The sequence below is a fragment of the Emys orbicularis genome, chromosome 5 (assembly GCF_028017835.1).
Source record: "Emys orbicularis isolate rEmyOrb1 chromosome 5, rEmyOrb1.hap1, whole genome shotgun sequence".
NCBI classification, from domain to species: Eukaryota; Metazoa; Chordata; order Testudines; family Emydidae; genus Emys; species Emys orbicularis.
The window spans coordinates 146,149,565-146,167,341 of NC_088687.1; the positions used below are offsets into that span (position 1 = coordinate 146,149,565).

The window sequence follows — 17,777 nt, forward strand, 5'->3', positions numbered from 1 at the left end:
AACTCAGGCAACTGCACAGATACATTTGAGTGTGCAACTTACATGCGTGTGCAAATCAAGTATAGTGCAACCTCTCTTGAGGGGTCGACAAGCATTGGTTGCTGAACAGAGATGGTCATTTAACAAAGGTGGAGGAGAAACCTGCTCAAAGTTTAGAGGTACCTTTAAGAGGAGCTCAGAAGGCAAGAAATTGCCTCATACAGCTTGTCTCTTCTATGCACTTAATTTTATTTGCACACATGTAGCTGGTTAAATGCCTAACTTTCCTTGTGGTCAGTAAGATACCTGACCTGTGCTCATAAGTTAGCCATGTGGAGAATTTCACATGACTAACTATAGAAACATATTTTAGTTTACCAAGTGATGTTACAGGCCTGAGATGCCTTTTAGCTGGCCCTGCTTTATGGATATATATATATAATATATAAAATCACCTTTGATTACCAGATGGAATCTAATTGGTGGAGACAGGGTCATGTGTCCGTACTTCTGTGTTCCTGAAAAAGGGGCTTTTTAGGCTTGAGATGATCCAAAGCTCTCTAAAATCTTGCAGTCATCTAACCAGAGGCAAGGATAGATGTCATGGGCTTGCTGTTATATTTTGAAATAGTTGATATTCTTTGGATCATAGAATCATAGAAGATTAGGGTTGGAAGGGACCTCAGGAGGTCATCTAGTCCCACCCCCTGCTCAAAGCAGGACCAACCCCAAGGGTAACCAACTTGAGTTATCCTTAAGAACACCGTACACTTGCTGCCCTAGAAAAGGCCATCTAATTCAGCACGCCTGCTCGTTTTGATGCACTGTAACCTTGCTTCTTCCCAGACTTTTCATTCCTCCTCTTAGAGTCACATCTAGTGATCCTTCAGCTACACCTAGACTTTGGGCTTAACTCTCACAGTGAAGCAAAGGATTCCAGAGAGTGAGTTGGGACTCCCCTCTGCCCTGCTGCTCATGTGCTAAGAGCCCTGTGTGGTACATGTGACAAACATCTCATGGTTCTTTGTTTTTCTGCTTTATTTCCAGAATCTTTGGAAGCTGCCAAAACCAGCAAATTGGTGAGTACTTCAGCTTGAGACCCTGCCGCCTGCTTGGAGAAACTCATTCCACCACGTCAGTGTGTTGGCTTTTGGGAGGGGAGGGTTTGCGCACGCTAATCTGCAGAATTCCCTTCATTAGCTCTTCCTGCCTTTCCAGAGTGTAACCAGACGTCTGTCTGCAGCCTCACAGAACTAGTAACCATGCATACAGCAGGGCCGGGATTTCAGCCAATGAACATCTCAGATTAAAGGGGGCAAAAAAGGAACCCCCCAAATAAAATGGCTGGTGAGGAAAGTCTAGCTTTTGCGTTATCCGGGTGTTACACAAGGGATTCCTCCTGGGGTCAGTCAAGAGCCAGGCACATCAAAAATAGCTTTATTCCAAATGACCAGAAACCTTTTCAGTTCGTTACAAACAGCCCTCTCCCAGTGGGGTCACACCGGGGGGAGGGAGGCCAACAGTCCAGCACTGCAGCCTGCTGTAGATTTTTTTTTTTTTTTTTTTTTTGGGGGGGGGTGTCATTCTTCATTTGATTCAGTATTGCAGAGCTTGCCCCTGAATGCTCTCCAGTAATGTGAAATCGCTGTTTCCCTCCAAATGGCCCTTACATTTCAGAGAAGGAAATGACTCTCTTTTTAACAGCATATTTTAAATTCACCTTTTCTGCTGAAAACCTGTTGGATTTCCTGGATATGTGCCTAGTTTACAGTTAAGCTTTATATATACTGCCCTAATTATCTTTGTCCGGGAGTTCTCGTGACTCATACGAGACCTATGTGGGTGCCTGTTACTGTGTCTGGGTATCCAATCATAGGACTGGAAGGGACCTCAAGAGGTCATCTAGTCTAGTCCCCTGCACTCGTAGCAGGACTAATTATCTAGACCATCCCTGACAGGTGTTTGTCTAACCTGCTGTTAAATATCTCCGAAGATGGAGATTCCACAACCTCCCTAGGCAGTTTATTCCAGTGTTTAACCACCCTGACAGTTAGGAACTTTTTCCTAATGTCCAACCTAAACCTCCCTGGCTGCAATTTAAGCCCATTGCTTCTTGTCCTATCCTCAGAGGTTAAGAAAAACAATTTTTCTTCCTCCACCTTGTAATAACCTTTTACATACTTGAAAACTGTTATCATGTCCCCTCTGTTTTCTCTTTTCCGGACTAAACAAACCCAATTTTTTCTATCTTCCCTCATAGGTCATGTTTTCTAGATCTTTAATCATTTTTTGTTGTTCTTCTCTGGACTCTCTCTCCAATTTGTCCACATCCTTCCTGAAATGTGGTGCCCAGAACTGAGTACAATGCTCCAGTTGAAGCCGTATCAGAGCGGAGTAGAGCGGAAGAATTACTTATTGTGTCTTGCTTACAACACTCCTGCTAATACATCCCAGAATCATGTTTGCTTTTTCTGCAAAAACATTACACTGTTGACTCATATTTAGTTGTGATCCACTATGACCCCCAGATCCCTTTCCGCAGTACTCCTTCCTAGGCAGTCATTGCCCATTTTGTATGTGTCCTACTGATTGTTCCTTCCTAAGTGAGTACTTTGTATTTGTCCTTATTGAATTTCATCCTATTTACTTCAGACCATTTCTCTAGTTTGTCCAGATCATTTTGAATTTTAATCCTATCCTCCAAAGCACTTGCAACTCCTCCCAGCTTGGTATTGTCCACAAACTTTATAAGTGTCCTCTCTATGCCATTATCTAAATCATTGATGAAGATATTGAACAGAACTGGACCCAGAACTGATCCCTGTGGGACCCCACTCTTTATGCCCTTTTCCAGCATGACTGTGAACCACTGATAACTACTCTGGGAATGGTTTTCCAACCAGTTTTGCACCCACCTTATAGTAGCTCCATCTAGGTTGCATTTCCCTAGCTTGTTTATGGGACGGTCACGCGAGACAGTATCAAAAGCTTTACTAAAATCAAGATGTACCATGTCTACCGCTTCCCCCCATCCGCAAGGCTTGCTACCCTGTCAAAGAAAGCTATCAGGTTGGTTTGACACGATGTGTTCTTGACAAATCCATGCTGACTGCTACTTATCACCTTATTATCTTCTAGATGTTTGCAAATTGATTGCTTAATTGTTTGCTCCATTATCTTTCCGAGTACAGAAGTTAAACTGACTGAGCTGTAATTCCCCGGTTGTCCTTATTTCCTTTTTTATAGATGGGCACAAGATTTGCCCTTTTCCAGTCTTATGGAATCTCTCCCGTCTCCCATGACTTCTCAAAGATAATCCCTAATGGCTCAGATATCTCCTCAGTCAGCTCCTTGAATATTCTAGGATGCATTTAATCAGGCGGTGGTGACTTGAAGACATCTAATTTGTCCAAGTAACTGGTTCTTTCCGTATTTTAGCCTCTTTTGATCCTACCTCATTTTCACTGGCATTCACTATGTTAGACGTCCAATCACCACCAACCTTCTTGGTGAAAACCGAAACAAAGAAGTCATTAAGCACTTCTGCCATTTCCACATTTTCTGTTGTTATTTGTCCCTCCTCATTGGGTAACGGGCCTACCCTGTCCTTGGTCTTCCTCTTGTGTCTAATGTATTTATAGAATGTTTTCTTGTTACCCTTCATGTCTCTAGCTAGTTTGATTTTGTTTTGTGCCTTGGCCTTTCTAATTTTGTCCCTACATACTTGTGTTATTTGTTTATATTCATCGTTTGTAATTTGACCTAGTTTCCACTTTTTGTAAGACTCTTTTTTGATTTTTAGATCATTGAAGATCTCCTGGTTAAGCCAGGGTGGTCTCTTGCCATACTCCCTATTTTCCTACGCAGAGGGATAGTTTGCTCTTGTGCCCTTAATAATGTCTCTTTGAAAAACTGCCAACTGTCTTCAATAGTTTTTCCCCTTAGACTTGCTTCCCATGGGATCTTACCTACCAACTCCCTGAGTTTGCTAAAGTCTGCCTTCTTGAAATCCATGTCTTTATTGTGCTGTTCTCCCTCCTACCATTCCTTAGAATCGTGAACTCTATCACTTTCACCCAAGCTGCCTTCCACTTTCAGATTCTCAACCAGTTCTTTCCTATTTGTCAAAATCAAATCTAGAACAGCTTCTCCCCTGGTAGCTGTCTCCACCTTCTGAAATAAAAAAAAGTCTCCAGTACATTTGAAGAACGTACTGGATAATCTGTGCCTGATGTGTTATTTTCCAAACAGATGTCTGGGTAGTTGAAGTCCCCCATCACCACAAGTCCTGTGCTTTGGATGATTTTTTTAGTTGTTTTAAAAAAAGCCTTATCCACCTCTTCTTCCTGGTTAGGTGGTCTGTAGTAGATCCCTACCATGACATCACCCTTGTTTTTTACCCTTTTTATCCTTATCCAGAGACTTTCAACAAGTCTGTCTCTTATTTCCATCTCAACCTCAGTCCATGTGTATACATTTTTAATATCTAAGGCAACACCTCCTCCCTTTTTCCCTGCCTGTCCTTCCTGAGCAAGCTGTACCCTTCTGTACCAATATTCCTGTCGTGTATTAGCCCACCAGGTCTCTGTGATGCCAATTATGTCATAATTGTTTTTATTTATTAGTATTTTGAGTTCTTCTGTGTATTCCCCATACTTCTCGCATTCATATACAGACATTTAAGATACTGATTTGATTCCACCCCCAGTTCTGTCTTCTCTCCTTTATCCCTGCTATAACAGCCCATGTTCCCCCACAAATTCCGACCCTTCTCCCAGGTCTCCAGGTTCTTGACTTACCTGTGGGCTTTGGTCACCTGCCCCCTTCAAACCTAGTTTAAGGTATGTTTCCTGAACCAACAGAAAATTGGAGCAGAGGCATAGATGCCATTCTTTAACCCTTCGGAGACTTTGGACAGTCTGATCACACTCAGTCAAAGAGCTGCTCAGACTTTAGAAAGGCTCGGTATGTATATGGGAGCTGAGGACATTCACTGTTACATGGCTGCACAGTTTTTGTACATCTTCATAACACAGGCCAAACGCTAACTGCTGGGGTTAGGGGGAAACTTCCCCAACAGACAGGCTATTCCAGGGATTCTCAAACTTCATCGCACCGCGACCTCCTTCTGACAACAAAAATTACTACACGACCCCAGGAGGGGGGACCGAAGCCTGAGCCCCACGGCCCAGGATGGGGGGGCCAAAGGCCAAGCCCCACCGCCCCATGTGGGGTGGGGGGGGGAGGTAGGGATGACACCAAAACTGAAGCCCAAGGGCTTCAGCCCCAGGCAGGGGGCCTGTAACCAAAGCCATGCCACGCAGGGCTGAAGCCCTCAGGCTTCATCTTCAGCCCTGGGCCTCAGCAAATCTAAGCCAGCCCTGGTGACCCCACTAAAACAGGGTCGTGACCCACTTTGGGGTCCCGACCCACAGTTTGAGAACCTCTGGGTTATTCCATAGTGGCTCACTTGGGTTTTTCTTGCACCATCCTCTGAAGAATCTGATGCTGGCCACTGTCCGAGACCAACACTGGATTACATGCAGCCCGTCCCATCTAGTGATTCCTGCTTTATAACACGCTGTGGATATTCCTCCTCCGAAACATTCACTGTGGCAATTGCCAGTGTTCCACATGTACTGTAGGGTTCTTTGGGCATCCTCTTAACTGCTATGAATGCTGTCTGGGTGCAAAACGCCCACTGATCCCCGTGGGAGCTGCATGCTCAGCTACATACAGCCTTCCTTTCAGCTTCGGTGCTGGAAACGTTAGGGCTCTGCCAGCTCAGGCTGCATTGATCACACCGCTTTCCTTGCGACCTGGGATAGCTGCGCACATGGAAACAACGTGGGCTAAAGGCTTTGAGCTGCACTCACAGCATTTTGCTCATGTGTGAGCTAGCTGCACATGTAGCTTGGGTGTAAGTGAGACACGGTTGACTGGTACCCTATAAATACTCCAGATACTTAGAATGGGTTTTGCTTTAGGGCTTAATGTTAAAAATTCTGACTGCCCAGTTGGCCCCTCTGTCTGCGCGTGGCAAGCCTGTGCCTAGATACTTGATAATCTGGCTCTGAGCCGGCATAAAATCCTAGGCAAAGGAGCCAAAGCTCAATATTGATTGCTTTAGAGACTGCATGTTCCCCCCCTGCAAGGAGACTCTGCCCATTTCTTCAATGCTCTGGTGCTGAGGGCCAAATGTACTGGGACAAAATCTCTAACAAAGCACATGCTCTAGATTGAACATTCCCCAGCATTGCTGCCCATTTCAATCATTGCTGCTGTTTGCTGCTGATGGTCCTGAGGCTCTTTGCACTCAAAACTACAAGAGCTGAGTGCTGCAAGGGGGATTGGTTTGATAAGTTACCATCGTCTGATCCAGGTTTGGTATCTTACAAGCAAGTCTTGTTTTTACTAACCCTGTTCTTTGGCCAGTTATGGAGGATCCAACGTTTGCTGGCTGAAAGTACACGGCAAGTGTCTTGCTAGGGAGTATGGCACTAGCTTAGGAAATGCTGTCAAAATCAGTGTCATCTCCTTCTCTGTGTGATGACCCTTCCCTTGGCCAAGAAAGAACAGATGTTACTCTGTAAAACTCAGAGCTACTGGGCTATCCAAAGTGGTTGCTTGAGAGCTTCATGGCATTGTTGTCAGCAGCGTTCCCAGCCCATTGTTGGAGGCCACCTCTGCTTGTAGCCCATGGTTCTCTTTGTCTGAGAAGCCCATCTTTACTCTGAGTGATGTCTCTGTGCAAGCCTTCGCCACACGTTGCCACAATTGTTTTTCATCCTGAATCCAGTTTTTAGCACCTATACAAAGACACGTGTTCTGTGGAGACACTGATCATCTAAGTCCAGAAAATTATCAATAGAACCTTTCACAGTAAAGTCAACCTTAAAGAATGTTTAGTATCAGAACAAATCAAGCTCCTGCGAAGCAGTCCCAGAGGCTGTCTACACTGCAGTTGGGTTGCGAAGTTCCTAGCTCAGGTGCATGTCCATGTGCTAGCTAGAGCCTAGGTGCGTACTTGGGTGGCTAGCTTGGTCCATGGCGTCGCAGTCACACTGCTATTTGTAAAAAGCAACAGAGAGTCCTGTGGCACCTTATAGACAACAAATGTATTGGAGCATAAGCTTTCGTGGGTAAATACTCACTTCGTCAGACGCAAGACTTGATGCATCTGATGAAGTGGGCATTCACCCACGAAAGCGTATGCTCCAATACATCTGTTAGTCTATAAGGTGCCACAGGACTCTTTGTTGCTTTTTACAGATCCAGACTAACACGGCTACCCCTCTGATACTTGCCTGCTATTTGTAGTGTGCTGGCTCGAGCTGGGAATGACACCTCCTAACCGCAGGGTAGACGTACCCTGAGTGTGAAGCGTGGCCTGTTAGGAGTGGACTATCCATTGATTAGACTGGCATGTCATTAGCACAGATTCCTTAGAAATCACAATATCGGTCTCTGAGATGTGGATTTTCTGTGTTGTGGCATCTCTTCTAGCATGTTGATCTTCGCAGATAACTACTGCTTCGTTGCAGTTCTCTCTTGTTAACGTGGTACCTCTTTGCTTTCTCTGCTTCTGAGAATGTGGTACCAAGAACCAAGGTGAGACTGATAGGATATCTCCATATCTCCTAGAGCTGGAAGGGACCTTGAAAGGTCATTGAGTCCAGCCTCCTGCCTTCACTAGCAGGACCAAGTACTGATTTTGCCCCAGATCCCTAAGTGACCCCCTCAAGGACTGAACTCACAACCTTGGGTTTAGCAGACCAATGCTCAAACCACTGAGCTATCCCTCCCCAGACTTCATAGCTTTCTCCTCATTTCTCTGCTTTGCCTATTTTGGACATATTTCCTTCCCTTCAGGAAGGGGATGTGGTGTCGGGTCCCCTTTTTCTTGAAAACTGTTTCAGTAGCGAGAAGCAAAAAGAGCAGCGTCCTAAACTGTATCCAGTTAATCCTCGATAGTCACGCAAGTTACTGGGCTCAATCTGATACTAAACCCCACTTAGAGTAAGATGTGTTCTGTGCCCTCACAAGGCTTAGTCTCGTTTAGGCAAGTCATGGGACAGCGTCTCAGGAAGAGTGAGGAAGAAGGATCAGTTCCTGGAAGGATGTGGGTTTACCAGAAGAAGAGGGGACTCGGCAGATGGGGAGTGGAGGCCGTTTCAAGCAGCATGGTCGTTAGCACAAAGCCAAGAGCATGAAGGCGATGGAATGTGGGTGCAAAGTGGGTGTAAAAATGCTACCAAATCAGAACAGTTCATTCACTCACCCTGCGGGGAGCCTTTACATCCCCTTTGCCCAGGGGTAAATAACTCTACAAGGTGCAAGGCAGTGAAGTCAGGCCCTGAGACATCAAAGCCAAGCCTTGCTCTCCTTCAGGCCATCTGCAGTGCTCAGCTACTTAAAGCTTGTCTATACAGGGAAGAGTTTCTGATTAACTCCCTGTGTGGATGCTCTTATTCTGGAATACGAGCATCTAAGAACATCCACACAGGGAGTTAATCAGGAATAGCTATTCCGCTTTAAATTCACATCCTACCTTCATCTAAATTACCTTCCTGTGTAGACAAGCCTTCATTGATTCTGTGTGACTTTGGGCCCATAACTTCTCCTCTCTACCTTGGTTTCATCATCTCTGTAGTCGGAATGATACTGAAGACCTTTCCCATTTTTACTGGGCATGAGGAGTGATCACTTCTCTGTGCTGAAGTGCATTTTACAACTGCTCTTGTCCCTTGATGATTGCATATTGGATTTGCAGAGCACCCTGTTTGTTGCTTGAGGCAATACTGCTGCTCTTCAAGAAGAGCCTAATTGTATTAGTAAAAATACTGTCTGAGAAGCTTGAGGACATCACAGAGCAGCTTCCCACCTCTCCCAAGGACAGAGGCTTACTGCTGTTTGTTGCCTCTCCTTACATTCAAGAGCTGCAGATTAACAGTATTTTGCCACTAGATGACACTAGAGTCAAGGGAAAGTGCTATTGTAAATAACAGGCACTCTGTGCCCCGTTGAGCTATAAACCTAAAATACACAGACAGCATCAGAGTGTCCAGTGATCTAACGTGGCACATGACAGGAAAAGCTGATGGTCTCCAGGTCCTTTGGGGATTAACTTTGCTATAGTCAAGTTACCAGCCATGTCTTTGAGATGATCCCTTTAGCCAAAATAGTCTCCCTTTTCTTCAGTCTCCCCAAGGTTAAAGGGACACGGGATAATGTAGACCTCAGATTTTTGTATAAAGTGTTTACAGACAGATTTGTTTTGCCCTTCTATAGCAACTTTCATCCAAAGATCCTGTGTCTTACCTCCACTAATCCTGATCCAACATCCCTGGTGGGTAGGTAAGGATTTCTACTTTGAACTGAGATGCAGATTGGAGAAGTGTCTGTTAACACGTGCACATCCCCCCAAGAGCACCCGACCAGTCAGTGGCAGAGCTGAGAATGGAACCCAGGAGTTCTGTTTCCCAGTTCCAGTTTTAATCACTGGGAAACATTCCTGCCTTAATTAAAATATTGTCTCAAACACATTGTTGAAGCTCGCTCATGAGCGCCCCAAAATGGAATTAAATGGTCTATTTCTTGGTCCAAAGCTATTGCAATGTAATCAGTAAACCAGCAGGGCGGTGGACAGATGTTCACACACTGCAGTGTGCACGTAACACAGGGAAGTTGTTGTTTCCTGACATAGGTTGCATCACTCAAATGTGTCTCTGTGCTGGGGTTGGATTTCCTGTGAATTTTATCTCCACTCCTTTCTGCTAATCCCAGGGATAAATGCTGGTAATCTGTGTCTGCATCATGGTAACCAGCCAATTAGAAATCGGAGATTCTCACTGCTTTAAGGCTTCCCTTGGCACTTTATAATAGCATAGAATTTGTGCCTTGTGTTGTGTCCTTATCCAAATGGAGGATAAGTAAATGCATTTATTGTTGAATCTGTTTATGTAAAAAAGCTCCTGGTATTTGAATCTAAGGTGAACACCACCTGTTCATTTTCCCTAAGGGCGTCTGTCATCCCAGCCTCCGACTGAGAGCGCCCAGCCAGTAAGCATGCTGCTTGATAAAGCTAGAATAGAGGTGGCAAAGCAGAATGGTTCTGCTAATCTCTGGGAAGGTGGACACAGGACCTGTGTTAACATGGATGAAATAAGAGGCTTACACAAATGTGTAAATACGGCAGCAGTAGCCTTCTCCCTAGGCCTCACTCTGTCTGCTGTGGTAATTGCAATAATGGTGGTGCTTCTGGTTTTGATATGGAGAAGTGACTCATGGTAGCATGTCTGCAGAGGTCAGTGCTACTTGGGGAAAGGAGAAAATTCTCTCTCTCTCTCTCTCTCTCTCTCTGTGTCTCTGTTTCTCTCTCTCTCTCTCTCAACGTATTTCGGCCTGGTTTGGTCGATAGATTCGACACAGCCAGGGCAGATCTGTCTAATGGGGAAAGTGGCATGTTCAAGCCTTTATCTTTCTATAATTTGAGCCTTAGATATTAGTTATAACCCAATCATGAGCAATTGTTCATGTCCCTCTTGGTTACTGCAAGTCTGCCCAGTTTGAATTCACTCCGCTCTAATTTTACATTGGGGAACTTGACTTGTGGCTGGCCGTAAGATACAAAGAACTCACCAGGGGTAGCTCAGCAGCGGCTGTACACACTTCCCTGCCCCACCCAGCACCTGAGCAGAGATTGCTGACCTGGGGCTCCGGCTGGAATATGAACAGTGTTTGCTAGGGATGAGGTTGGGGCAGACCTAGCTCCCTAGCAATCCCAGGCTTCTGGGGGCAAATGCATTGACGGTATGGAAACAAAATAATACCCAGCTCTTATAGCGTTTGTCGTCAGTAGAGTGTGAAGCCCTTCACAGAGCAGGGCAGTAGCCAGAGCATTATCTGTTTTGTACAGGTGGGGAAACTGAGGCACCGAAGGGAAGTGACTTGCCCAAGGTACCCGGCAGGCCGGTGGCAGAGCTAGGAATAGAGCCCAGGTCCCCTGAGTCCAGTCCAGTGCTTTCTTCGCTAGGCCCCACTGCCTGCCAATTAACTAAGCTGTCAAGTGCCGTCATTTGCCTTTCAAAATGTTCTTTGCTGGAACCTTAGAAGCCTTAATGCCCTAGGAGCCAAAGCCTGATTATAGCCACTCAGGGATAAAGCCCACGAGCCTCAAGGCAACGGCCAGCTCAGTTATCTGCTACACGCTGGCAGGTCACATTTCACAGACTTGTTTAGGTTAATCTGGGTGCTTTCCTCCTTGCTGATTGTCCGTATTATTGAGAGCTGGTGACTTCAACAGAACAGATCAAAGTACCTTCCTCGGGAACAGCAGGGAAAGCTGTATAACCACTGTGTGAACGGTTCACTTCTGTTGTCCGTCCAGGCAGTGTAAACTCTAACTTCTAATCTTTGTCCCCTCTTCATGCAGCGTGGAGCGAAACCTAAAAAGGTGGTGCATTTTTTTTGGCAATTCATCTGTACGTCGCAGAATCTCCTGGCCGCATGAAATGCCCCCAAATACATCTCGGCTCCTTGTCACTCATTGCTGCTGTGCCTTCCATTGTATGGTCGCATGTTTACTCATTGCATGTGTTCCCCTTCTCCGGCTCCTCGGCTGGCGCAGCTTGCTTACGAGGTGCTAGTAACCAGAGTCCAAATGCACGGGGGGAAGAGCATTGCTTTATGGGAAAGTATCTGTCACCACTTCTCAGCCTGCCACGCAACCTGGTGGGGAACGTGGCTTCATAAACCAAACAACGTTTTTTTTCTTGGGAGTTCTGAGAACTTTCTGCTGTTCCTTCACAACATCAGGATAAAGCTTTCACACCAGTGCTGAGTGTGAGTTAACTATTTGTACTTGTGAAATGTGCCCATCATATTTCTCTCTGGGTGCATGTATTGAAATTCTTGACATCAACACACGAGTCGGCTTTAGAATCAAAGGCCCAACCCAAGTATTGTGATCTCCATCCCGTAGCTTAGGCTGATACGTTAACCTTGGCTTTCACATTCTGCTGCCTTGTTTCCTTCCAACTATTGCTGTAATGGATGTAAATCTCCTGTGTAAAGCACCAACAGTGTGCTCAGAGCTGGGCACAATCGATGTAGGCACATTCCCTGCCCCATTGAATTTACTGTCTAAAGGGAGAGATGAAAACAGACAGCGATTGCTCTGGATGATCAGAGAGGTGCTGTCACAGGTCATGCTCTGGTTTTGAATCAGCACTACCTGCTTCCAAACTCTGATTTTTTTGCTCTCTTGAGACAGTTTTCCCTATTGCTGGGTTTATCTTCCTGGCTATCTATTTCGGATACTTTGCACAAAATATTCCAGTGTCAACCCACCTCCCTTAGCAAACTGATGCACATCGGCTAACGGACATTTTCTTTCTGATTTGAAGACAAGTCACCATTTTGCCTAAATGTAATACTTGTAAAATGACAGCTTTTCCCAAGTCCCTCTTTTTCACACTAACTTTTCTCTCGAAAGAGCCACCTCCCTTACACCCACCCCTGTTAGATCCCGGCAGCAGCCAGGGAAAAGGAGAAGGCCAGAAAATCCCAGCAGATCTGTCGTTTGTTTCAAATTGCAGTTGTATCAAAAGGAAAGCTATGCGGATCTCAGCGGAGCTTAGCTGTCTGACTGGGGCATGTTGTAACTTCGACAAGGAAACCCTGCAAAAACTCTAGCCCCCCAGATACTACACTGATGGGCCCATTAGAAATGCCAATGAGAGAGAGTGAGACAGTACCTGCTTGTTCCTGTGAGTGATGGCATGTAGTGCTGCTGTGGATCTTTCACTTCCAGTCTATATAACCCTTCGGCACTTGGGAGGAGAAAGAATGCGAGCCCAGAACTCCGTCTGTCCCTTCCACAGAATGAGCACAAATGGGGAGCAGAGCAGGAGGAGAAGCTGTGCTCCCCTGGAAGTTTGGTGTTCTGTAGTAACTGTTCCAAGCCTCTTTGTTCTGACCAACTCTGTGAGCTCTGTCCAGTCTGAAATCTCTGCATGTGTCTGAACTTACTGATCTGCATGCGCTTTGCCCTGTTACTTCACTCTCCTGCTAGCTCTTGTCCCTGCTGTCCTGCATGCTGCTGTTACTCACACCAAGCTCTGGCTTTCCCGGCTCTGTACACTTTCTCTGATGGAAAACCTCTAGTGTGTGTTGATTTTACTTTCCAGTTTTGCCTTACTTCATTGTGAAGATCGCCGCTGGATTGGGTTGGTGGCAGGCATGGTACCATCTGGTCAGGGTATTAATTGTCTCATTCTAAAAGGAGTAATTCTAAGTCAGACCGATACCAGAGAGCCCATGACGCGAGTGGGGTTTCCTCACTAACGTTGTGGGACTAACCCTGGGATGGAAACCAAGATCGGACAGGTATGTCCTAGAACGTCCTCCCAGCCTCAGCTCATTTGTAAAGTTTCTTCTTGCCCTGCTCCTCACAGTTCCATTTTAAGGGTTGAAACCGTCAATCAACTTGCCAGCTCTTTTCCTTGTGACCACTTTAGTGTCTGGGAATCAAGGTTCTATTTGGTAAAACTACTAATGCCTAAAAAGAAATAACATTATTAGTTGGCAAATCCGTATTAATGAGATTAGGTAGCTCTTTGCAGTGCATGGTACATGTTGGACTTTAATCGGTTTAAAAGCTGTTTCCTCTTGCTCTATTTTGGGTGGCAGATGGCCCCAGTCCTCTGAGACTGGCCACCTCTTAAACTGGGGCAAAGAGCAAATACAAATAATCAGCCCTCTTCCACTCTCTGCCTGCCATCTGGAGCCAGGTATTCAGCAGGGAGGGTGGAATAGGCAGCCTCTTGCCTCAGGGGTGTTGCCTCTCCATGACCTTCAGAGAGTAACACTAACTCCACCCTGGCCTCCATTGGAGTCAGAGTGACTCTTCTCGAGGGCTCCCAATTGCCTATTTCTCTCAAGGATTGAGACAGCTGCTGTTTCCACATGACACCTCAAGGAACTTCTGCTGTGCCTTTGGGTCGGTTTCCTTTAAGGCCTGCATACTGGGTGCAGGGGGAGGCCAGGAGCTTCTTGCTGGTAACGGTGGAGCTGTGCAGTAGCACAAAGTCTTACAGAGCAATGAAGTTCATATTTCTCCCCAAAGGTATCCGCTGCTCGTGTCATTCTGCATTCATCCCGCCAGAGATGCCAAGAGCAGGCGGCGTGAATCTGCTGAGGGGAGCACTTGATGTTTCGGCCCATGCTGCACTTGCACGAGTAAAGAACACAGCTGAGTGAACAGCTCACTAGGGATTGCAACACCGGGAGAGTGCTGAAACCTCCTGCCACCTGCAGTGTGACAGGCTGGTGGAGAAGGGAGAGTAAGCTAGCTGTTTAAAGGCAGCAAGATGGCCATTCTCTCCAGTTTTGGAATGAAATTACAGCTCACACAATCCTCTGTTCATTGCTACAGTGCTGTCTGGCATAGCAGTTACTGTGTAGAGAGCAAATCCTGCCTCAAATACCCAGGACTGGCCCCCCTCACTGAAATGTCAGCCTTGCAGTGTAATAGTAGCACGTAACAGCTGCAAAGACTGACATCTGAGGGGTTAAATGAGCAAAAAGCCTGACCCCTTTCTGTCTTAACCCAAACCTGTAGGTACCTGCCTTGGATGTATCCGTAGCTCAGCCTGGAGTCGTGTCCACCAGGGAGTGGTGGAAAAGCCATTCATTTATGTACAGGTTGGCACAAGGCCCCATGAGCTTGGCAGTTTAGGTTGTGGTGAGGTTGGAAGCAGGGATCCAGGAGCCTTTCTGCTCCCATGTGCTGAGAAGCTCCGGTCAGATGTGAGTAATCAACGTCGCCATTTTAGTGAGACCAGCCTCAGGAAGCAGCTTTTTTCTTCCTTGAGGAGACAAGGTTTTTAAGCTCTGAGATGCTCCAAGGTGCAGTTCATTTAAGGAGACTGACCCCAATCAGTAATGGGGAGAGGTGCCTGAGGTTGCCTAAGCAACTTGGCGAATAGCAATGGGCAGCCGAAGATGGTTGTGGTGGGCACTGCCCTACTCTGTTTTCCATGAGATACAGCCTGACCTCTGCTGAAAAAGATGGGCAGTGTCCTGTTCCCACACTCAGGGGTCCCAGCCTCCCCGGACAGTGGCTTTGGAGAGTTCACGTGTGGGATTATGGGCAGCTGCATGGAACGCCCAGGCTGGTGCGTAGTGTCTTGTTGACTCAGATATAGCCAATTGTTTGACTACATGTTCTTAATGTTCAGGACCAAATAACCGAACTTAGTCCAATGTATAAAGATAAAGCAGTACAGTGCGAGAAGGAGACACACACACTCTCCTTCTGGGAAGCAAATTCTCGCTGTGTGTTCACCTTACACAGGTGTGCTTCAAAGATGCGCATTTCAGCTACTAGTATTTACGGTGTGATTTTTATAAGTTACAAAACTCTTTACACGTCACTTTAAGTTTAACCCACTACTTTGTGCCACCTTTGTCCTTGGTGCCTCCCTGTACTTTCTCATGTCTCCGTTTTGAATGGTACATTCCAAGTGTTGATGAGCCAGGAAAGCATTTGGTAACTGTACTTGGTACAAAGTATTCATGTATCTTTGCTTTGGTACGTTTCCAGTTTTCGAACACTGAAGCTGACTCTAGCTTTGCAAAGCGTTGTGGGATGCTCTGGAGGATGATGTGGACTGCACTCTCAGCAAGTTTGCAGACGACACTAAACTGGGAGGCGTGGTAGATACGCTGGAGAGTAGGGATAGGATACAGAGGGACCTAGACAAATTAGAGGATTGGGCCAAAGAAACCTGATGAGGTTCAACAAGGACAAGTGCAGAGTCCTGCACTTAGGACGGAAGAATCCCATTCACTGTTACAGACTAGGGACCGAATGGCTAGGAAGCAGTTCTGCAGAAAAGGACCTGGGGGTTACAGTGGGTAAGAAGCTGGATATGAGTCAACAGTGTGCCCTTGTTGCCAAGAAGGCTAATGGCAGTGTGGGCTGTATAAGTAGGGGCATTGCCAGCAGATTGAGGGACGTGATCATTCCCCTCTATTCAACATTGGTGAGGCCTCATCTGGAGTACTGTGTCCAGTTTTGGGCCCCACACTACAAGAAGGATGTGGAAAAATTGGAAAGAGTCCAGCGGAGGGCAACAAAAATGATTAGAGGGCTAGAACACATGATTTATGAGGAGAGGCTGAGGGAACTGGGATTGTTTAGTCTGCAGAAGAGAAGAATGAGTGGGGATTTGATAGCTGCTTTCAACTACTTGAAAGGGGGTTCCAAAGAGGATGGATCTAGACTGTTCTCAGTGGTACCTGATGACAGAACAAGGAGTAATGGTGTCAAGTTGCAGTTGGGGAGGTTTAGGTTGGATATTAGGAAAAACTTTTTCACTAGGAGGGTGGTGAAGCACTGGAATGGGTTACCTAGGGAGGTGGTGGAATCTCCTTCCTTAGAGGTTTTTAAGGCCCGGCTTGACAAAGCCCTGGCTGGGATGATTTAGTTGGGGATTGGTCCTGCTTTGAGCAGGGGGTTGGACTAGATACCTCCTGAGGTCCCTTCCAACCCTGATATTCTATGATTCTATGCTTGACACGGGTGAACAGAATTGTGGGAAGAGGGTAATACATTCAGTTAATATTAATTCCCAGCACCCATATACATAATGTGTACTATGTTAATACCATGCATGTAATACCTATTAATGTGTATACTACACCTAACATATATGTATGGACTAACAGTACCACTCTACCACATTTCTGTGCTCAGAACAGGGAGCTGGCTCTTGGGGACAAAAGAGACTCCTCCTCGCCCCTCGTGCTGTACAGAGAGGCAGAAGATGCTGGGTTGTTTTAAAATATAGATAGGAGAACTAAATGGGACAGTTTAGCTGAAGGTTGGGCAGATACACTGCCCAGAGTTATAAATTAGCCAACCAGGGGAGCTGCCTGACTGGCTAGCGGGTTCCGAGCTGAAAAGAGACAGGGCAGCAGTCAGTCAAACAGTCGCAATGGGCAGATTGTGGCTGGCAGAGTTGTCTGGAGCTGAAACCGAGGGCCTGTTCCATCTGATCCTGGAAGTTTGAGGCCCTTGTGAGGGGGAGCGTAGCCAGCTAGTGCTTTGTCCATTTTATACCACAGCTGAATGGAGACAATGAAAAACTTTGTTTCTAGGGAGCATTATTGGGAGGAGTTGATTCAGTGATTCATCAAACAGTTTGTGTCTGCCCCATAGCAGGTGCCTTGGAGCCAGTTTGTTCCCTGCCTTTATTTTAGCCTAGCTTTATAATTCTCTGTATGCAGAATCTACCCAAGCTTCGTCCTGTGACCTATAGAAGCAGCCCCATTGCTTGCACCATCCCAGAGACCATTCAGCTATCAGCATAACATTCAGTGCTCTGGGACTCATTTTTAAGGGTTGTATTCTGAGCCCAAGTACAAAAGATTCATAACAAACAGGGCTCCCTCGTGTCTCATGCATTCAGCAGCTGCTGCTACTTTGTCCATCTCCTGTTACATCTCTTGTTCCACTACTTCCCGCAGTGTCCACTCCCAGGGGCGTCTCTTGTTAGTTTGTGTACTGTACTAATGGCTCCGTTTCTTGAGCAGATGCGCCTGCTTTGTCCTTGAGAGGGACCAGGTGCATGTCTGCTTACGGATGGCCTGAATTTTGGTTTTCTTTAAAGAAAATGGAACGACCCAAGCCCAATTAAATTTTGTAAATGAAAGAAGAATCAGATGATCCTTCTGAAGTGTGTGTTTCTCATCTGGACTGCAGGGTGGACATGTCAGTTTTCCTGAGCCTT

At 46.2% G+C, this 17,777-nt stretch overlaps 1 protein-coding gene across 1 annotated transcript in view; it reads left to right on the forward strand.

Moving 5' to 3' along the window:
* The window catches only part of DCTN1 (dynactin subunit 1), a 124,195-nt gene that overhangs the window by 54,260 nt on the left and 52,158 nt on the right, over positions 1-17,777 (forward strand). Inside the window, exons 4-5 of the mRNA XM_065404587.1 lie at positions 1,027-1,058; positions 11,414-11,434. Of these exons, the coding sequence (XP_065260659.1) occupies positions 1,027-1,058; positions 11,414-11,434 (53 nt within the window). The remainder of the gene's footprint in view (positions 1-1,026; positions 1,059-11,413; positions 11,435-17,777) is intronic.